Source organism: Petaurus breviceps, unplaced genomic scaffold, assembly GCF_028583685.1.
Source record: "Petaurus breviceps papuanus isolate PSGF00001 unplaced genomic scaffold, PetGlider_PUasm1.0 558, whole genome shotgun sequence".
Taxonomy (NCBI): Eukaryota; Metazoa; Chordata; class Mammalia; order Diprotodontia; family Petauridae; genus Petaurus; species Petaurus breviceps.
The window spans coordinates 5,011,225-5,032,268 of NW_027186376.1; the positions used below are offsets into that span (position 1 = coordinate 5,011,225).

Genomic DNA, 21,044 nt, shown 5'->3' on the forward strand with positions numbered 1-21,044 from the left:
GCAGCGGTGGAGGGTGCCGGAGACAGGCAGACCAGAGCTCCCCAGCCTCGGGGAAAGCAGCGGTGGAGGGTGCCGGAGACAGGCAGACTGGAGCTCCCCAGCCTCAGGGAACGCCATCAGGGCGCTTCCAGAAGAAGCCTGGGGTGCGGCGGTGGAGGGTGCCGGGGACAGGCAGACCAGAGCCCCCCAACCTCGGGGAACGCCATCAGGGCGCAGCGGTGGAGGGTGCCGGAGACAGGCAGACCGGAGCTCCCCGGCCTCGGGGAACGCCATCAGGGCGCAGCGGTGGAGGGTGCCGGAGACAGGCAGACCAGAGCCCCCCAGCCTCGGGGAATGCCATCAGGGCGCTTCCAGAGGAGGCCTGGGGTGCGGCGGTGGAGGGTGCCAGAGACAGGCAGACCAGAACTCCCCAGCCTCGGGGAATGCCATCAGGGCGCTGCAGTGGAGGGTGCCAGAGACAGGCAGACCGTAGCTCCCCGGCCTCGGGGAACGCCATGCTTCCAGGAGGCCTGGGGTGCGGCGGTGGAGGGTGCCGGAGACAGGCAGACTGGAGCTCCCCAGCCTCGCACTGGCAGAGGGATGAGGTTCAGAGGTTAGAGCCTGAACCGCGGGGGGCAGAATCAAAGATGCATCCTGGAGTGGAATGGGCTGCCTCTGGAGGCAGGCAGCTCCCTGTCCCTGCCCTAGGTCAGTGATCAGAGCTGGAAGGGAGGTCCTCCAGTCCACTACAGACTCCACCTGGGCTTGTCCAGCCTCCCACAGGGAGCCCATGACTCCTGGGATGTCATATGGAGCATTATCGATTGGGGAATGGGTTGGGCCAGATGGCCCCAGTCCCTTCCAGCTCTCAGAGCCCAGGCTCTAGTTCATGTGTGTTTGTATCCAGCCCCGGAGCTCCAGCCAGATGTCGCAGTGTCCTGGATGGCAGAGTGACAGTGACAGTGCCTGGAATCAGAGGAGGCCTTGTCTTTGGAACCTCTGCTGTGCTGTTTCAGGTCTTTCAAACAAGGGAGTAGCTGGGAAGTGGGGAGTAACAGTGGACTTGGGAATGAATGAAGTATGCTGGGCTCCTAGGAGGCCTTGTACTCACAGTGCTGCCTTGGGACGGCCAAGAGTTAGAACAGCTTGCTTTATAAACCAGTGTGCCCTGAAGAGCTTTGAGTGTAGACTGAGTTCTGTGGCTGGGAGGAGAGCTCTTTGAATCCCTTTGGGCTGGGATGTATGCAAGAACAACATTTTTATATGGGGTCTTATTACCCTTGATCGCCTCATGATTGCTGCTGCCTGGAGGAAGGACATAAAGATAGGGGAGAAAGACTGGGGGGATGGGTGGGAGGAGATGTTTCAGTGCAGCAGGTGGAGGGGCTGCAGCAGCAGCAGGAATAGGGGTAGTAGTAATAAATGCTAACATTTCTGTAACACTTTGGTTTACAAAATGGAGGAGAGCCTGGTGTCAGGAAACCCCCTGGCATCAAGCATCAGAGTTCAAGTTCTTTCCAGGGCAGCCCCATGACTGCATGGGTCTTATAGGTGTCAGGTGCTACAGGGAAACAGCCAATCATCCTCTGGCTTCAGGGGCTTTTAGAGAGGGCTGTGGTTATAGTTTGGGAACTTGACTGGGGGCCTGCAACCTCAGCTGAGATGGCTTAATCTATCTGGCAAGCCAGGGCTACACCTGTAAACTCATCTCCTTCTGGTCCCCTGCTGCCCTCCCATTTCCACTGAGTTCTGGCTGCCTGCCTAACATTCTTTCTGATATTTCAAATGCTGGGTCCAGCCTGAGCAAGGAGAAGAAGGGAGGAGCTGCTTCCCTGGGTCATGTTTCAGTGGGTCTGCCATCTCCTCGTGGGCACTCTGTCTGATTCCCACTTTGCCTGCCCTTTATGGATCTAGTGGGGTGTGTCTATCAGCCCTCCTGCCCATCTTGTTTTTGGGTCCTGGGTTTTTCCAGTAGTGTTCTTTATGCTGCTTCTCCTGGGCAGTAATTCTCCATTGGTAACATGGAGTGTAAGAGAAGGGCATGTCTTGGGAGCCAGTGGGTATTATGTTAGGCTTCACACAAAATTGTACCCAGGTGCATTGTTGGGACACACAAAAGATCCTGAAGGAAGGATGGGTCATCAGAGAAAGATTGTGGCGAGTGCTGAGGAACCATGAGCTTGTAGAAAGGTCTGTGGACATGTTTTTTTTTAAGGGGAAATGAATAAAGTCAGCAAACCTGACCTGTGAGCTGACCTGGCAAAATTCTAGAATCTATGATTAAAATGATGTTAGCAGACTTTGAGAAAGAGTGGTGGTCTTTGGGAGCACAATTTGGTAGTCAGGGTCATGCCAGACAACGCTTCTTTCCTTCTCTGACGGAGATACAGGTGCTGGAGGTGTTGTGGCTGCAGGTTTGGGGAAGAGATTTGACTTGGTTAAATGCTCCTGTGTGGACAAGCTGGAGAGCTGCTTCAGGCTCAGTTAAGTGGGCTGAGAAGTGGTTGAATGAGCCTCAATGTCAGCTTGGAGGCAGGTCTCTGAAGGAGGACCCTGGGGTTCTCTCTGTTCTTGGCTTCATGCTGTTTAACACTTACCTGGTTTTAATTTCATCATTGACTTTGATGAAGATTTAGAGCAGGGTGGGGAAACTGTAGCCTCCAGGCCACAAGTGGTCCTCTAGGTCCTCAAGTGCAGCCCTTTGAGTGAATCTAAACTTCACAGGACACATCTTCATAAAAGGGTTTGTTCTGTAAAACTTGGACTCAAGTCAAAAGGGCACACCCAAGGACCTAGAAAGCCACATGTGGCCTCAAGCCACAGGTTCCCCAAGCGGAGAGGGGAGCTGAGCTGTCATTTCAGAATGTCACATGCAGGATCCAAAAAGATCTTGATTGGCTGGAACAATGGACTGATCAAATATGGTGAGATATAAAAGGAGTGAGTGGAAAGTCTTACATGTGGGTTCCAAAAAGTTGGCTTCACCAGGATAAAACAGGGGCCTAGAGCCAGATAATAGCCCATGTGATAAAGGTCTCTCTGTGTTTAGAGGGATGCAAGCTTAACGAATCAGCTGGGACAAGTCAGTCAGAAGAGCTCAGTTCATTTTAGGCTGAACCAGGAGAGGTCTAGGGTGCAGCATTAGGGAGATAGGTGATGTTCCTGCAGCCCCGAGCCTCTGTCAGACCACACCTGGAGTTTTGGGCTCCACAGTGAGAGAGCATCTAGAGGGGGGCAACCAGGAGAGCTGAGTGCTTAGGCCTGGCACATAGTAGGTGCTTCATAAATGTGCTTGCCAGTCTGGCTAAGAGCTCACTCGCTGGAACAAAGGAGGATGTTTGTCTTGGGGCATAGTGATTTTGGGGACTGGGAGGGCTGTCTTGGGGCAGAGGGATTGAACTTACTTGGTGTGGTCCTGGGGATAAGATTGGACTTGGAGTAGAAGTGGCAGAGGCAGATTTTGGCTTGAGAGGAGGAGAATCCTATCCATAAGCACTGCCCAAAGTGGAATGGGCTCTCTTGGGAGGTGGTAGGTTCTCCCTCGTAGGAGGTGACTGCTGGTCAGGTACGCTGTAGAGATGGCATTGATTCTGGGTGAGGTGATGTCCAGCCTCCAGATAATGTGAAGACCAAATTCAGCACCATAGACTTAGAGGCCATCTCCCCCACCCAGTCCCCTCACTGGACCTGGGCCTTCCTCTTGTAGTCATTTCCCTGATCGCTCCTGTGGCGGGTCATCATAGCATGCTTTGTGACATCTGTAATGTAGAGATCGTGACCCAACATCACCTGCCTCTCAGGGTTGTCTGTAAGGTCATGGCTTTGCCAACCTCAAAGTACCATGGCAGTGAAGGTGTGATCATTGGCTATTCTTTAGAACCGTGGCTGATGTCTTCATTTTCCCTGTGTTGCCTCATCTACCAGACTTGGGGACAAGCTCCCTTGCAGGCCCTGACTGGGTCCTATACTTCAAGACTCAGCTTAGATGCTAAAGAAGTATTTGTTGATTGACGCCACCTGACATCAGGGGTCTGTGTTTTCAGGATCGAGATAGAAGATAAAGAAGGGGCTCCTTCATTATCTGGAGAATGTGACTGAGAATTTCAGGTGAAAGAGAGCAGGTGAGGGAACTTCCAATGATGTGAAATCCATTCAGCCTGAAAAGCTGGGAGAGACCTCAGACATCTGGTCTTAATGGTAATATCCCCCTCCTCAAGGTAGAGGGAGCCAACATCTGATCTGTGCTTGACATCCACCACCAGAAAGGAATTGGTGTTGGGATGGAGCTGTGGGAGGAAGTGATTACTCCTCCTAGAAATTGTGTTTCAGAAGAAGAAATCTGGGACTAGGTAGAGATAGCATAACTTAAATTTTGAGAGAGCAGGTTTTTTTTTTTCCTTTTTGGAGGGGGGAAGGCAGGGCAATTGGGGTTAAGTGACTTGCCCAAGGTCACACAGTTAAGTGTTAAGCTTCTGAGGTCGGATTTGAATTCAGGTCCTCCTGACTCCAGGGCCAGCACTTTGTTCACTGTGCCACCTAGGTGCCTCTAGAGAGCAGTTTTTAAAGCATTTAGAGAAAGGGTAGATAGAATTGATTGGTCCCAGGAACTTAGATCCTTCCAGGAACGTCAGCCAAGGTGGGGTTGGAGGTACTCAAGTGAAATTATGAGGACAAAAGAGAAAGACTTCTAAGGGGGAAAAGGGGTAAATTTCTAAAGAGAGCAAGCTTAGCTTATCAAGAGACACTTAAAAGAGATGGAAGTGAGATCAGGGTTAACGGAGGATAAATGCAAAAGCGTGGTCGCAAAAGGAGCGCTAAGGTCGAGAAGGAACTTGAGCCGGTGATTCCAGACCAGAGGCTGAGATGACCACTAGCAGGGCTGATGGGACTGAGTGGCAGCCGGCCACACAGAAAAGGTGGAGCTCCCTCTTATTTGGTCTTTGTTTTCTATGCCAAGGAGAATGAGTTTGGGATCGGACAGTACAGAAGAACGTAGGTCAGTAAAGACGTAGGGCAGGAGCTTCCGGTGGCCCTTGATGAGTTGAAGTCACTTGGCCCGAACAGGAGCTGTGTACACTCTGGAGATGGGAAGAACTGGAAGACGTGACACAACGTCCCTGTTGGTGATCTTTGAGAGATGATGGAGAATGGGATCAGAGGTTTGGAGAAGAGATTTATTGTCAAGATTTTCCAAAAAAAGGAGAATAGAGTCTTTAGTCCTTAGGCCAACTAGTTTGACTATAATTCCTTGGAAAATTCTAAAATTTGTTATTAAAGGGCTGGTTAGTGAACATTTAGAAAAGGAAGTAGTGATCACAAAGAGCCAGTCTGACATCTTTAAGAATAGACCATGCCAGATTCACCTTATACCATTTTTTAAAACGTTTGCCATAGAATGGTGATTCCTATGCTTCATTCATTTACATGCTTACTCATTGATTTACTTATTTATCTTCCACAATAGCAAGCCATGTTGCAAAAGAAAACACAAATAAAACCAATAAAAACAAAGAGTCAAGAACATTATGCTTCATTCTGAATTCAGAGTACATCAGTTCTCTTTGGAGGTGGATAGCATTTTTCATTACAAGTCCTTTGGAATCGTTTTGGGTCATTGTCTTGAGCAGGGTGTCTTTCACGTTGGGTCATCCTTGCACTGTTCCTATCACTGTATATAGTGTTCTTCTGGTAGTGCTTGCTTCACTTTGCAGGAGTTCAGGTAAGTCTAACCAAGTTTTTCTGAAACCATCCTGCTTGTCATTCCTTATAGCACAATACTATTCCATTACAATCAGATACCATACCTTGTTCAGTCATTCCTTAATTGATGGGCATCCCATTAATTTCCAATCCTTTGCCATCACAAATAGAACTGCTATAAATATTATTGTGCAAATAGGGTTTTCCCCCTCTTTTCTGTGATCTCTTTGAAATACAGACCTAGTAGTGGCATTAATGTGCTGAAGGATATACACAGTTTTATAGCCCTTTGGATGTATTCCAAATTGCTTTCCAGAGTGATTGGACCAGGTCACAACTTCCATCAATAATGTATTATGTGCCCACTTTTTTTTCTCCTCCAACAATCTGATGGGTGTGAGGTGGTGTCTTAGAATTGTTTTAATTTACCTTTCTCCAATGAGTAGTGATTTAGAGCATTTTTATGTGACTCCTGATAGTTTGGATTTCTTCTGAAAACTGCCTGTTTATATCCTTTGACATTTGTCAACTGGGGAATGGCACCTTAATTTTTATAAATATGGCTCAGTTCCCTGTATATTTGAGAAATGAGTCCTTTATCAGAGAACCTTGTTGTAAAATATTTCCCCTCTAGTTTTCTGTTTTATTTCTCATTTTGGCTGCATTAGTTTTATTTATGTAAAAGTTTTTTAATTTTATGCAATCAGAACTTTCTATTTTGCATCTTGTGATGTGCTTTATCTCTTGTGTGGCCATAAATGTTTCCGTTATCGGTAGATGTGACAGACAAATTATTCTATGCTCACCTATTCTATGCTTATGATATCACTACATCTAAATCATGTACCCATTTCGACATGTGAGATTCTGGCTTATTCTTAGTTTCTGCCAAACTGCTCTCCAGTTTCCCCACCAATTTTTGTCAAATATTGATGTCTTTTCTCAAAAGTTTGGATCTTTGAGTCTGTCAAACAACGAGGTTACTGTGGTTATTTACTACTGTGTATCGTGTGCCTTATCTACCCCACTGACCCGTCGCTTTATTTCTTAGCTGGTGCCAAGTTGTTTTGATGATTACTACTGTGTAATACAGTGTAAGATCTGGAATTAGAAGGCTGCCTTCCTTTACATATTTTTTTTTGTTGATTCCCTCCATATTCTTGACATTTTATTCTTCCAGATGAGTTTTGTTAGTGTCTTTCTTAGCTCTATAAAGTAATTCTTTGGTAGTTTGATTGGCATGATGCTACATAAGTAAATTAACTTGGGTAGAATTGTCATTTTTATTATATTGGTAGAGGTTAAGTGACTTGCCCAGGGCCACACGACTAATAAGTGTCTGAATCAGGATTTCAGCTCACATGGTCCTAACTACAAAATCAGTGCTTTATCCTCTGTGCACCTAGTTGTTCTCTCATCGCAGAGCCTGAAGCCAGGTCTGCTGACGCAGGGCCAGTGCTCTTTCTGGTCTACATGATTCCTTTTACTTTCTGGAACCCTTGGCAAGGGAGAGAAGGATGGGGGAAGGCTGAGGGTGTGGGGGGTATGTTGGGGTCAGACTCCTTTGGGGAGAGTCAGCAGACATGAGGTATTGATGAGCAGCCCATCATGAGGTGAGGGACCTCCCAGGAGGAGTCTAGTTGTGACTCCTCCCTGCCCAAGAATCTCCTCTGGGGTGTCCCCCATTGCTTGAGCTAGGAGGAGCCAGGCCTTGGGAGCAGAGGTTGGCTGTCTGGAGAGCCCACTGCTGTGGTGGGCAGTGGGTGTTTGCCCCTTCTCGCTGGCCTCTCTACTTGTATAGTCCTGCTTGTTAATGCCTGTTCAATAAAGGTGTTTGGGAGGAGGCCAGAAGGTAGGACTGAGCTCTGCGATGTGCATTCTAAGCCGCTGCTTCTCTCTCTTGTTTTCAGTTGCCAGGAGGATGAGACATTCTCTGGAGAATTCCATCCTCTCTGAGGACCCTATCAGGATGACGGCCCCCATGATGCCACAGCAGCCGCTCTCTGAGTGGCTGGCTGCCTTCTCTGCACCAGCGCCAGAGGCTGGGCAGCCGGTTGGACATCACCCAGCCTCATTTTATCCAGAAGGACACCTCGACTACATTGATTCCACGGCTGTGGCCGATTCTCTCCTGGAACTGGCTCGATCTGTTACTTTGCCCCTGCCTCATCTGGGAGCAGCACAGGGGCTTCCCTTGGAGGCCCCTCAGCCCTCCTCAGCACCTGGGCGGCTTCAGCCGTGCCAGGAGGTCACGCTGGGGCAGCTGCATGTGGCTGTCTGGCCTTCCCCAGAGAAGCAGACACAGCAGGACAGTGAGCCCAGTCCCCTTGACATTTCTCAGCCTCTGAAGAGAAGGAAGCTCAACGTGCCTGGTGATGACCTTTCTCCGCTGAGGTCACCTTTGTCCCAGAGCCCGCTCCCTCTTGGGCAAACCTCACTGCCCCTCCCTGGTGCATCCCTACTCCCAGAACTATTGACGGTGGACAGCAGTCAGCTCTACGACCATGGACTGGAACCTGCCCCAGCCATGGGCCAACTGCTTAGTGTGGACTCTTGGTCTGCTTTCCCCACGCTTGGTGTCAGCCCTGAGGCCCACACCATTCCCCTCACTCCTGCTTCTCCAGCTCTTTGTGATGGGCTTCACATGAGGGCATTGCCTGGCGATGGGTTTTTGCTGAGCCTTGAGGGAGGCAGCGAGAACCTGCAGGACCCCTCAGGGTCTGGGAAGAGCCTTCAGGACCCCTCTGCCCTGGTTTCCTCTGGCTTCCCAGAGGACTTTGTAGATGCCAGAGTTCCCGTCCCTGTACTGGGCCAAGTGGGAGAAAGGACCTGCTCCTCAGCTCAGTACTGGACTCCAGAGCAGCTGCTAGTAAGTGTTTCACTGATTTTCCCCAGGCTTCTGGGCAGGGCTGGGTGAGACCCACATCTTGGGGGAGAGTTGGGATCTTGACTGCAGGACCAGTTCTTGTCATTAGCTCTGGGCTGCTGGGGGTCAGTTTTTGAGTTGCTGAGCCAACCTGATGTTTCAGGCAGTTTCTTACTTGGGGTTTGGTGGCTTGTTTGGATTTCCCTTGATGGCACTGCAGCAGTGACCTTTTGGGGAATTCCTATAACAGATGGAGAAAGTCTGCACCCAACTTTTGTCAGTAGAAGATATGTTTTCCCCCTTTCCTCAGGACCCCCTTCCCACAATGAAGACTGTGGGTCATTGAGGTCTTGTCAAGAGAGTCTTGGCAGGTGCCTAGAACGAGGGTGAGCTGAGTCACAGCTGGACATCATCCTTCCCTGCTCTGGAGGCTTTTCTTCTGGAGGGTTGGAGGGCTAAGGGAGAAGATGGAGGAGAAAGAGAGAAAAGGGCAAAGGGAGAAGGAGGAAGAGAAGGAAGAGAAGGGAGAGCAGAGGGGCAAGGAGGAAGAGAAGAAAGAGAAGGGTGAGCAGAGGGAGAAGGAGGAAGAAAAGGGAGAGCAAAGGGGGAAGGAGGGGAGAGGAGAGGAGGGGAGGAAGGGGGAGGAGATGGCCTTTTGCCATGATGGCCACGGCTCCCTCTGACACGGCTGGGCTGCCACGTTCTGCGCTCTCTGCATGTCCATGCTGATTCTGCAGCAACAGGTGGGGCCGGAGGCTCCCTGCGGCTTCTCGCCATTTCATATTCATGCCATGACATGCCCTCACTTCTCTCCTGCTCTCCCTTCCATTCCATTGTTGGGTTTCTAGGTTATTCCCATTTTCCTGCCATTACAAACAGAGCAACTGTGAACACTGTGGATTCTCTTTGTGATATTTTGGAGGGACGGCTGTGCTGGTGGAGAATTAGGATCGGGGTTGTGGTGTGCTGCACATTGCCTTATTTCCCTAAGCCACCCCTGCAGCGCCACCAACAATGTATCAGTGCCCATCACCTGTCCTGCCACGCTGGACTTGGAAGAGTCCATCTGTCTGCCACTGTGGGTGCTCAGGAGTGTCCATGTGGGGTGGAAGATGGTGCAGGTGCAGCAGCTTGTGGCAAGTGGCATCGACTCCCCAGATGAACTGGAACTCATGGTCCCACTTTTTCGGGGGTGGGAGGGAGCTCCAGTAGGTTTCGTTGCTTATTGTTCTGTAAAAACGAATGTCATCTTGCCTGGGATGAGTTTTCTCTTACCTGTGAATTGACTTTCCCCCTGAAGACTGAAGCCCAGGCACTCATCCTAAAAAGTGGGCTCCTGAAGAGGGGAGCTCTCACCCCTGTGCACACTCCTTTCTTGTGTTTGTTTCCACACAGCCCCCAGGGGAGCTGGCTTGTCTCCCTGAGGCAGGCTCCCTGCTCGAGACCGATTGCAACCCACCATCGACTCTTCAGCCCCAGGAAGGAGCTTCATTCTGGAAGACCTGGGCCCAAAGGAAGAACGAGAGGATCCTGAAGAAGGCGGAAAATGAACCTCAGGGAGTGGGAAGTAGGGACACTTACTTGACTGTCAGGTTCTGCTGGTAGTTGCTTGTATCTTCATCTTTGTAGACAGAAGGCGATCCCCCTGTGGCCCTGCTGAGCCAGTCAGTTAACAAGCATGTATTGGCTCCCTACTGTGTACCAGGCACTGTGTAAAGCATGTGGTTTCCACATGCCGGTGGCAGGGCCTGGGTCCCGGGGCCGGCGGGGGTTTGGTTCGTTTTCAGTAGGAAGAGGGAAGTGCAGTGAGTCCCACCTAGTAAAGCTGGGGGTTGGTTCAATGAAGCCAGGAAGCCAGTGAGACAGAGCTTCAGACTAATGGCGGGGGCTCTTTGATGTTCCAGGAAGAAAACCCAGCCTCTTTCAGGAAGACGTGCTCTCCGTGCCGATAGCGGAGCTGAACCAAGGCCTCTGCCTGATGACCCAGGAGGCCAGGCGGCGGGACGGCTCCAGCTACGAGGCCGATGTGCTCTATTACTTGTTTCTCTGTATTCAGAAGGTGAAGACGTCTGAGCCCTGGCGGGAGGGGGTGGGCGTGGCTCGCGGGGCCCCTCGGGGGTGGCCAGGGGAAGGACTTCCCCTGTGGACTTGGGTGGGAGAAGCCAGGCTTTCCAGAGCCATCCCTGCACAGGTCTAGGGTGCAGAGCCCCTTGTGCCAGCCCCAGCCTTTGGGAGAGGCTGGCAAGGGGCGTTTGTGGTCTCCACTTCTGAGGAGCTCTTGTTTTGCCCACATCAGCGATGGTGCAATGTGGCCAAGAGAGCGCTGGGTGGGCAGACTCCGAGGTGCCTGGGCTGGGAGGGAGGACATGTTGTCGTCTTCCCCTCCCCCACAACGAATAGGGCTGGGGGGCTGGGCTGTGTCTGGTGGGGGGGTCGCAAGTGCTGTGATACCGTTTGGAGTCTTGGGATTCCGAATCCCTGTATTGACATTTCATCCCTAGTGCTGCTCCTTGTCCTCGACGTTATGGGTAGGATCCGTGATTTTGTTGCCTTCCCCTAGTGCAGATCTCCGCTCTGCCAGTCCTGACTCGTGCAGAAATGAACCTTGTGTGTCAGAGCCGTGTTGGGACCCAGGCGTTCCCAACGCTCTGCCCAGAGCGCTCTGCTGCCGTTAAACAATCATTCTGGAGTGACTTGGAGGAGAGCTAGAGAATGGTGGGGGCGGCTAGGTGGTCCAGAGAACAGAGCGCCGGCCCGGAGTCAGGAGGACGCAGGGAACAGAGCGCTGGCCCCGGAGTCAGGAGGATGCAGCGAACAGAGCGCCGGCCCCGGAGTCAGGAGGACGCAGGGAACAGAGCGCCGGCCTGGAGTCGGGAGGATGCAGCGGACAGGGCGTGGGTCCGGAGTCAGGAGGACCCAGCGAACAGAGCGCCGGCCCGGAGTCAGGAGGACACAGGGAACAGAGCGGGCCTGGAGTCGGGAGGATGCAGCGGACAGGGCGTGGGTCCGGAGTCAGGAGGACGCAGGGAACAGAGCGCCGGCCCGGAGTCAGGAGGACGCAGGGAACAGAGCGCCGGCCTGGAGTCGGGAGGATGCAGCGGACAAGGCGCGGGTCCGGAGTCAGGAGGACACAGGGAATAGAGCACCAGCCCTGGAGTCAGGAGGATGCAGCGAACAGAGCGCCGGCCCCGGAGTCAGGAGGACGCAGGGAACAGAGCGCCGGCCTGGAGTCGGGAGGACACAGGGAATAGAGCACCAGCCCTGGAGTCAGGAGGACCTGAGTTCAAATCCAGACTCAGACACTTAATACATACTAGCCGTGTGACCTTGGGCAAGTCACTTAACCCCAATTAAAGCAAAAAAAAAAAGAATGTTCTTTGATCCAGGGTTGGAGCATCAGTCCTGCCCCTTCTTTATGCCCCTCTGGCCCTTAGTCAAGACCTGCACTGTTTCCAGCAGGGAAGGAGGCCCCAGTATGGGTGGCTAGGAGCATCATATGATGAGGTGTAGGTCTGGCTGTGCCTTCAGGTGGGTGGATGTGGAATTGGCAGAGAGATTCATGGGCTTCCCTGGAGAAGTGGTGATAGGGGCTGTGATGGAGGTGCTGGGGATCCAGAGCACGGACCCCAGAGCAGTCATTCAAAGATCAGCTGCTTTCTTGGTCCTTGGAACCCATTAACTCATCCGAGGTTGTTATTGAAGGCACAGAGATTTTTGTTCATTAAAAGACTTGCTTTGATTTTGATCTTTAAAAAAAAAAAAACTTTTACGTTTTTATTGATAAACTTAAGCTAACAAAAATAATCCAATAAAATACAAAATAAGGGGCAGAATCCCTTTGAGGAGAGTGGGGAGAGTGATGCCTTGGTTGCTTGTGCCCTGGTTGGATTCCATCCAGAATTCTGTGTCTAGGCCGGGCACTCTGTGAGGGGTTGGGCAGTAACTAAAGTAGGGAGCTGGACATCTGAGGACTCAATCGTCAAGACATGGAGAGAAGTGGCAAGGATGAAGAGTGGCCTGGGAGGCTGGGAAGTGTCGGCCCTCCAAGGCAGAGCCATTAGAATGGAATTAAGTGGTTTGGGCTGCCATGCCTGCCATCCTCACAGGGACTGGAAATCCCCATCTTCTGAAGTCTTCAGGTGGAGGCCGAGTGGGTGCTTGTTGGATGTTGAACAGAGCATGTTCCCTGCATTTTCACTGGTGGCACTCCATGTTGGGAATCTCCTTCTCCTCATCTCTGCCCTCTGGCTTCCTTCAGGTCTTTGCAAAAATCCCTCCTTCTGCCGGAAGCCTTTCCCTTGTCCCCTGTAATGCTAGTGCCCCATTAGACTGGGAGCTTCTTGAGGACATGGATGTCTGTTCCCTTTCTTTGTGTGACCTGTGCTTACTAGGGCCCAGCACTTAATCATTGCTTGCCGGCTTGACTCTTGGGTATTGGTTTTTCTAGACACTTGTCCTTCTTTATGGGGGATAGGATCTGTTTCCCTTTTGTATCTCCAGTGCGTGGCACATGGTAGGGGCTTCATAAATAAATGAGAGATTTGTTGGCCTCTTGAGGACCCTCCAGCTCCGACTTTGTGATTGGAAAGTCTTTGTTCTGTAGGTTAGAGAGCCCTGCTGTCTTGGGATGGTTGTGCCCTGGGTCCTATGGGAGCGATGGCATCCAATGTGCCACCAGCATTCAGTTGAGTTTGTAAGCGAGTTGTCTGCATTTGCACATGTTCCCCAAACACTCTGCTGGGGTTCTCGTCTTTAAAAAACACATTTTTCTTGATTACACGGTCTTTAGCTTTAGGCCCTGTGGAAAGTGGGGTAGGCCTGTCTTGGTGACATCTGGGGTTTTGGCTTCCTGTCAGATGGCCAAGCCAGAGCCTCCTTTCTCCAACCTGTCCTCATCCTGTGATGCCTCCAGTGCTCAGAGATGACTCTGCAGGGCATTGGGCTATAGGACTGACCACCAGACTACCATGAGCTAGGGACAGGTGGGAGCAGGAACATTCCTTCAGTAATTTAACTTTTACTGTCATTATTTCAAAGGATTAGTACAGAATAAAGCTGTAACTTCCATTTGGACAAATAGGCATGGATCGTCTTTGGTGTCTTCTAAAAACAGTTTTTTAAAAATTTAGTTATAGGGCTTCAGCATTTCTACATTCCCCATGTATTCTAATATGCCTTCCTTTTCCCCTTGCAGGGAGCAGTCCCTTATGGAAAAAAATATGAGAAAAAATCCCAGTCTCCTAGCCTCCCCCTGGACCACGTCCCCATTTTCTGGATGTCTCCCTCTACCACTCCCTGTCTGTGCCAAGAAGGCTTGGGAGCTATCCCTTTACTTGTTTCCTTCTGATTTCCCAGCGTCCAGCTGAGAAGGGCTGGGCGTCATGGTCTCTTAGCCATTGTGTTCTTCTGGTTCTGATTTCCCAGCGTCCAGTTGAGAAGGGCCAGGCATCACGGTCTCTTAGCCATTGTGTTCTTCTGGTTCTGCTGACTTCTCTTTGCATCAGTGTGTGCAAGACTTCCCTTGCTTTTCTATGTCCGTGACTTCTCACGGCCTGGTGGTCTTCCACCTCTAGATTTGCCATCATCCCTTCCTCAGGCATCTGCTTTGTTTCCCATTTGGCCCTCCTAGGCCTCCCCAGGTCCCGTGGCTTAAGGGGAGGGGCTCCTCTCTTCCAGAATGGCCAATTCACAGTCTCCAGCCCACCGGTTCACAGCCCTCTCACACGTACTGATCGCCTCTTGGCCGGTTTCTGGGTGTGAAGGGAAACCTCAGAGTTGTTTGGGTGTGCATTTGTCCTATGGAGCACCAGGCTTGGAGTCAGGAAGACCTGAGTTCAAGATACTTATAGATAGGTGACTCCTGGACACACTTCATTTCTGCCTGCCTCAGTTTTCTCCTCTGTAAACGAGGTTAATAACAGTACTTCCCTCCCAGGGTTGTTGTGAAAACCACATGGGATCTTAAGTTTAGTAAAGTACTTAGCACAGTATCACACAGGTGCCATATCAATGTTTGATATTATCTTAGCCATTCTTTTTTTTTTTTTTGCTTTTTGGAGGACAGTTGGGGTTAAGTGACTTGCCCAAGGTCACATGGCTTATAAGTGTTAGTGTCTGAGGCCAGATTAGAACTCAGATCCTCCTGACTCCAGGGCCGGTGGCCACCCCTATGTTAGCCATTCTTTCAAATGCTTGCTGCTCATGTGTCCACTGGGAATGGCTTTGGGTCTCACAGATTTGTGTTGGTTCCCTGTATGTTGGATCCTTGTTAGGTCATTGATGCAAGGATTTTTCTTTGTCCAGTTGGAAGTCAGACTTTCAGAATGTCTGCTTTCTTTTGTGAAAGCTCCCTTGCTCATGGGTGCTATTGTTCTTTCCAATGTTTTGCTCTGCTGGGACATGGTAGAGGAGGCTGGGGTGTGGCGTGGGCGTGGGCTGGCATCTGGGAGCCGGCAGAGGGGAGCAGCCCTGCCACGTTGGAAAGCCTGTCCTGTGCCTGAGGATGTTCTAGAAACATCATCTCCCCAGACGGAGCTGCCCACTCTTGACAAAGTCAGTCCTGGGCTCCTGTGATGTGCTGGATGGTGATTCGGAAGCTCTCTTCTGGCACAAGACTAAGCATTTGGTGTGCTCGATCACGAGGAGTATCTGGCCTGGCCCAGTCTCACTTGCATGACTTCTTCCAACAGAAATCAGGGCAGCTCGTAGGCTCGTAGGATTGCTCAGTGTCCTCGATCAGGAGCTGAGGGGCCATAGACAGCACCGAGACCACCCCTTCACTGTGTGGATGAAACTGAAGCCTGGGGGAAGGGATTCGTGCTAGGTCACGCAGGGAGTGAGGGCCCAGGGCGGGTTTGGGATCCTGCTCTCTCAACTGCAAGTCCTATTGAGTGTTTCTGGTTCTCTGCTGGTGTTGGGGTCTCATCTGGGAAGAAGCTGGTTTCCGAGTTGTTGGCTCTAAGGTAGCTCACCTGGACACGTGAATGCCCACCTGCCCTCTCTCCTGGGCCTTGTTACATTCAGCATCCTCAGTGGACTCCCAGCCCGCATCCAGCAGGATTTACTGATCATGTGGCTGAAGCCTAGGGTGACCAGAGGCCCTGTCCACAGAGGGGCCAGAGCCTAGTCGGGAAGATGAAATCTCACATGTGCCCATTCATCAGAGTCAGTCACACTCACACCCACACCCTCCCCTCAGGGTTAAAGAAGACCATGTGTGTTCAGTGGCACCAGGGAGACCACAGGGAGTGGTGCCCACCATGAGTGCATTTGGAGGAAACAGACCCTGAAGGTGGCTGGATCTGGATGGATGAATGGGATTTAATTGGTGCAGATATAGGATGGGAGGGAGCCCCCTTGTCATGCCAAAGGGTCCCTTTTCTGGGCGTCCTGGCAGCAGGGCTGCAGTGATGAGGAGGGGATTATTTTCTTATTAAAGCAAGTCTGTGGTGACCCAGGAAGGGCTTTCTTTGCTTTCCTCTGTAGCATATGTTTGACAATAATCGGATCGACAACATCTTCACGGACCTTTACTACCTGAAGTTTTTGGAAAGGCTTCACCAAGTGATGAAAGGATGGTGTCCTCGAGTCAGCCCCTTGGGTGGGTGTCTGCGGCAGGCTGGCGGGAGAGGGGGAGGGCCGGGTCACGCTGCCACCACCCTCTTATTGGCCGCTTGTCTTGCAGGGCGGGTGCCGTCCAGCTGTATTGTGGAGCAGATGCTTTGGGACTGTCGCCAGCTGGGAGCTCATTCGCCGAGTACCCTCCTCTTCACCCTGATGTACTTCAACACCAAGTAAGAGCCTGGCCGTGGGGCTCCATCCTCTGGGGCAAAACCTCCCGACGTTTTGTGGTCACTGACTCAGGCTGTAGGAGTCAGAGCTGGGAGAGACCCTGCGCTTCTCGAGCTTTTGGGTCTCAGGCCCCTTTATACTCTTCCCCAGGGGCAGCTAGGAGGCGCTGGAGTCAGGAGGACCCAAGTTCAAATCTGGCCTCAGACACTTAACACTTACTAGCCATGTCTTCCCCCCCTCCAAAAAATTAAAAGAAATTGAGAACCCCCAAAGATCTTGCATGATGTGGGTGCTGCCTGGTGCTGGCTCTCAGCAGGGGAGCGTGCAGTCACACTTTTAGGTTTAACCTGCATCATTAACAGTTTCTTCATCACTTTCTTAAGTCCAGACAGTCAACAATCTGCTATTAGGGGAGACCCTTCCTTTAGTAAAGTATGGAAAGTCTTGTCATCCCTCCTTGGGCTGTGGTGCCCTGGGTCCCTGTGGACCGGCCTTGCAGAGGTAGCAGCCCCAGCTGGCCCTGGCAGCCTGGACAAAGGAGAGGTTCAGGCTTGCTCTGCTTTTCATCTTTCTGTCTTGTCATAGCCCCAGAGAACAGCCTGGCAGCCCCTGGCTGGGGCGGGGGGAGGGGGCATAAAACTGAGTCTTAACTCCCATAGAAATTGCTGGCATTAATTGCCACTCTTTGAGCAGCTGTTCTGGGCAAGGTGTTGAGAGGGAGACAAATGCTTGTGGTGTGTGTGTGTGTGTGTTTGGGGGGGGGGTTCTGCCCTGGTGTCGGTGACCTCTGCTGCTCTGCCCCTCCAGATACTTCATCTTAAAGACGGTGGAACAGCACTCCCAGCTAGCCTTCTCCAAAGTGCTCAAGCAAACCCGCAAGAATGCTGGTGTGGGCAAAGACAAGAGTCCAACTGTGAGATTCCTTCGGCTCTACGGACAGATCCTGGGTGGCCTGAAAGGTTGGGACCCTGTTCACGTGGCTTCTTTCCTGAGGGTGGGCCCCACTCGTGGCCTGGCCACTCTGATCCTGCTCCTAGGACCATGGGACAAAATCCACACGGGGGGCAAGGGACGGCTGGGGGGGGTGGCCCTTGGGTTGGAATGGGGAGTCAGCACTGACAGCTTTTCAGACTTAAATTTATATTCAAGGCTGTGCATGGAGTGTATCAACTCTGCAGTAGTGAGAAAGAGAAGTGTGTGTGTGTGTGTGTGTGTGTCTTTCTGTCTTAGGGATTCTGGGGGCCCCTAGCCTCGAGGTGCCTCATGTGGGACGTCTTAGGATGCTCCTGTGTGCCCTGGGCTGATCAGTGCAGGCCTGGCTGGCCCTTCCACGTGCAAGGACATGGGGCCCTAGTGGGTGGCAGGTGGTGGGCACAGCAACTCCAACTGCTAGGGTCAGCTTGCCCTGTGTAGGCTTCCTTTTGGGTCAGGGCACAGGCTCCCTCATTGGCAAATGTTCCCCGGAGACCACATTTGTCTCTCCTAGTCAAGTGTTTACAAAATCTTATCACAGGATGATTTCCCACGTGGAGCGTATGTACACGTGTGCCTTCACAGGCTTGTAAGTTTGGAGTTGGGAGACTTGAGGTTATTTTGACCAGATAGTCGCCTAAAAGCAATTCTGACCAGGCCTGATCCAGACTAGCCTTTGTTTGTCACAAGTCTGGATCAGGGAAGGGTGATTCCACCACATGGTCTCCTTGTGACTCCTGTGGGCGACTTTGATTGACCCTTGGGGTTCCCTTCCCCCTTTTCCTGACAGAAGAGATGTATGGGGAGCAGCTGGAGAACCCTGAGAACCCCTTGCAGTGCCCTATCAAGCTCTATGACTTCTACCGCTTCAAATGGTGAGCTCCCAGAGGCTGGTGATGGGCCTGATGTGGGCACCTGATGCACAGGGTGCTTTCCTCCTTCCCTGGGGGGTGTGGACAGGGTGGGCCTCGAGCTCTCCAGTGACTCTCCTTTGCTTTCCAGCCCACAGAGCGCCAAAGGGCCCAGTGACGCCTTCTACTTGGTCCCTGAGCTGGTTGTGGCCCCCAACAGCCCCATCTGGTACTCGGGCCAGCCCGTGGGCACGGAGCTAATGGAACAAATGCTCACTCGGATCCTCATGGTCCGGGAGGTTCAGGAGGCACACGCGGCACCCCATGTGCCTGCCTCGCGGTGAGGAGTGCCAGACACACACGTGCCCGCCCGCCCTGGCTCAGTCAGGAAAGGTCATTCACTGATGCTCGAGAGGTGTGCGCTGTGGGCGCTCTGCGCAGGCCCCGAGAGCTGCTCTCTTCACGGTGGCTCCAGAGTGTGATTTTATTTTAGCTGGAGAAGAACCATATTTTTGGATTTTTTTTTTTCTGGTTTCTTGTGTTCGGGTACCCAAGTGCTTGGGAGTGAATGTTGGGCAGCGTATGTGTTTAGTCTGAGTCTAAATTGTGACGAGGGAGGAGTTCACAAAAGATTCTTTGCTTAGTCCTAGCCTGGAGGCCAGCTGGGCTCTTGGAATCCACGGCATCCTCGCACCCAGTATGGGGCAGTCCTCCCGGCCTTCCACACCAGCTCCCTGTCACAGGTCTGGCAGGGGAGGGCAGTGGAAGGTGGGGAGGTCTGCTTGCCCTGCTCCTGCCTGATGGCTGGGGGCGGGCCACAGGTGGGGTTGGTGCTGACAGGGGTTTCCCTCGGGCCGTGAGCCTGGATGCCGGTCTTCCTGTACGTGTGCCAGGCTTGTTTACTAAGAGCCGAGACCGCTGTACAACCTTACCTCAGACAGGCTGCAGGAGGCCCGGCCTGGGGCTGCCCTGAGGTGGGGGCTGCCCTGGGGTGGGGGCAGCCTTCTCCCATTGGTCAGCTTCTCCAGGGCCACTCTTGCAGGGAGACTGACCTATTTTTATAAAAGACTTTTTGGGAGAGAAATCACTCTTCAGGAGTCTGGCAATGCCAGGCTTTGCTACTACGATGGAACTCTGATTTGGAAATAAAGTTTTTCTTTTGATCAGTCCACAAGCATTTATTAAGTGTCCGCCGTGTGCGAGGCAAATGCAGTGGGGTACTCAGTGGGGAGAGTGTAGGAAGAATACAGATTCCCATTCTCTCGAGGAACTCAGGTTCTAGTGGGGAGATAGGAACATAGAACACTTGCAGAATAAAGCCAAATGTTGTGAAGAGTCATTTGGGAGGGGAAGTGCTTGCCCTGAGCAGGGGGGATCGGCATAGGGAGGGGAGGAATGAGTGCACTCCAGGCCTGGGGGGAGGAGCAGAAAGGTCCGGTTTGCTGGGTCAGTGTGGGAGGGGGAGAAATGTCCACTGGAGTCAGGGCCAGAAGGCTTTGAAGGCTGAATGGTTTATATTTTATGATTGGTGCCATAGGTAGCCACCAGGTGGGTTGGGGTGCTGCCTGTGCTTGGCATGTGGCAGGGACCTGGAGAACACTTAGAAGGCTGCTGCCTGCCTCCTCCTGGGTGTGAGGGGGGAAGAGACCCTGCCATAGAAAGGTAGAGGCCTACCAGTTGTCTGGGCCTCCCCAAGAACTGTGTCCTTATCCAGAGTAGAAGCCTGACACCATCCCTTACTTACCATACTTTAGGGGCCCAGGAAATGCCAGGCTGAACCCACATCTCCCTGACAATCTCTGCTCCCAAAAACCTTGTGGATGGAAGGTTGTGAAAATCCTCTGACACAGGGAAGGGATCTTGGCCTTTGCAAGAGAAGAGTCGTCACAAGTGAAAGCAAAGGCCACAGCTCCTCCACTGGCTGAGGCCACAGATGGGTGGCTGTGGCTTCTGCCCTGGGGTGCCCCTAGAAATGGTGCTGGTGCACACAGTGTGCTTCAGAAGGTCTGCCCACTGGCTGTGCTGCTCTGGCCCCTCCCTCAGAGCACAAGCTGGTCCCAACCCTGCCCTCTCACCTTCCCAGTTTTCTCCACTCTGGCCTCAGCAAGTCCATCTCCAGGATCTTGTTCTAAATTCTCCTTTTCACTCTGCCCTCTCCCTCCAACCTGCCAATGCCAGCCCTTTACTGACTTCTTGGAAACCACTTTCTGTTGCCACCCCCCTCCCCCCCCCGCCAATTATTTTACTGAAATGACTCCGTGAGGCCACTTAGGGACCCAAACCACAGGCAACTAAGGGGCGCCGGGGACAGAACCCTGGACTTGGAGTCAGGAAGATCCGAGTTCAAATCTGGCCTCAGGTATTTCCTAGCTGTGTGGCCCTGGGCAAGTCCCTTAAGCTCTGCATCAGAAGCTACCTCTCAGGGTTGTCAGGCTCCCATGAGGTATTTGGGAAGCACTCAGTACAGGGCCTGGCACACGATCCATGCTGAGAAACCGAAGCTGAATTTGTTAAACTTGTCTCCAGGTTCCAGAGCAAGTCTCACCAAACAGGGAGCTCTTCCCTAAGTCATTTATGTTCTCAGGCTTGTCCAGTGCTGGGTTGCTCGGTTCAGCTTTTTGATTCTCTAAACAGAACATTCTCTGCACTTGTAAGATGATGATTTATAGCACTCAAAGACCCTGCAGAGCCCCACAACAGCTCTGTGAAGTGTGTGTGACTACATTTCCCTTTTACCAATGGGGAAACTGAGGCAGAGCGGCCTGGCGATTTGCCCAGGGTTGCCTAGCTGGGCACTGCTGGACGCTGCCGGCTCCTGGCCCCACAAGCTCTTGGGGAAAAGCCTTTAAGCACCTACTATGTGCCAGGCACTGTGCCAAGCACTA

General features: G+C 52.1%; 1 protein-coding gene across 3 annotated transcripts in view; it reads left to right on the forward strand.

Annotated features, from left to right (window-relative positions):
• Nucleotides 1-19,326, forward strand: part of LOC138173061 (transcriptional regulator QRICH1-like) — a 20,170-nt gene extending 844 nt beyond the window's left edge. Inside the window, exons 1-9 of one of the 3 annotated variants that reach the window (XM_069102967.1) lie at nucleotides 887-995; nucleotides 7,590-8,548; nucleotides 9,941-10,112; nucleotides 10,450-10,604; nucleotides 16,031-16,145; nucleotides 16,230-16,338; nucleotides 17,144-17,295; nucleotides 18,099-18,183; nucleotides 18,311-19,326. In XM_069102967.1, the coding sequence (XP_068959068.1) occupies nucleotides 905-995; nucleotides 7,590-8,548; nucleotides 9,941-10,112; nucleotides 10,450-10,604; nucleotides 16,031-16,145; nucleotides 16,230-16,338; nucleotides 17,144-17,295; nucleotides 18,099-18,183; nucleotides 18,311-18,503 (2,031 nt within the window). In that variant the 5' untranslated portion in view covers nucleotides 887-904 and the 3' untranslated portion in view covers nucleotides 18,504-19,326. Of the gene's footprint in view, nucleotides 1-886; nucleotides 996-7,589; nucleotides 8,549-9,940; nucleotides 10,113-10,449; nucleotides 10,605-16,030; nucleotides 16,146-16,229; nucleotides 16,339-17,143; nucleotides 17,296-18,098; nucleotides 18,184-18,310 lie in introns of those variants that run through there. The other 2 variants (XM_069102968.1, XM_069102969.1) reach the window with 2 other exon arrangements.
• The last annotated feature ends 1,718 nt before the right edge of the window (nucleotides 19,327-21,044 follow it).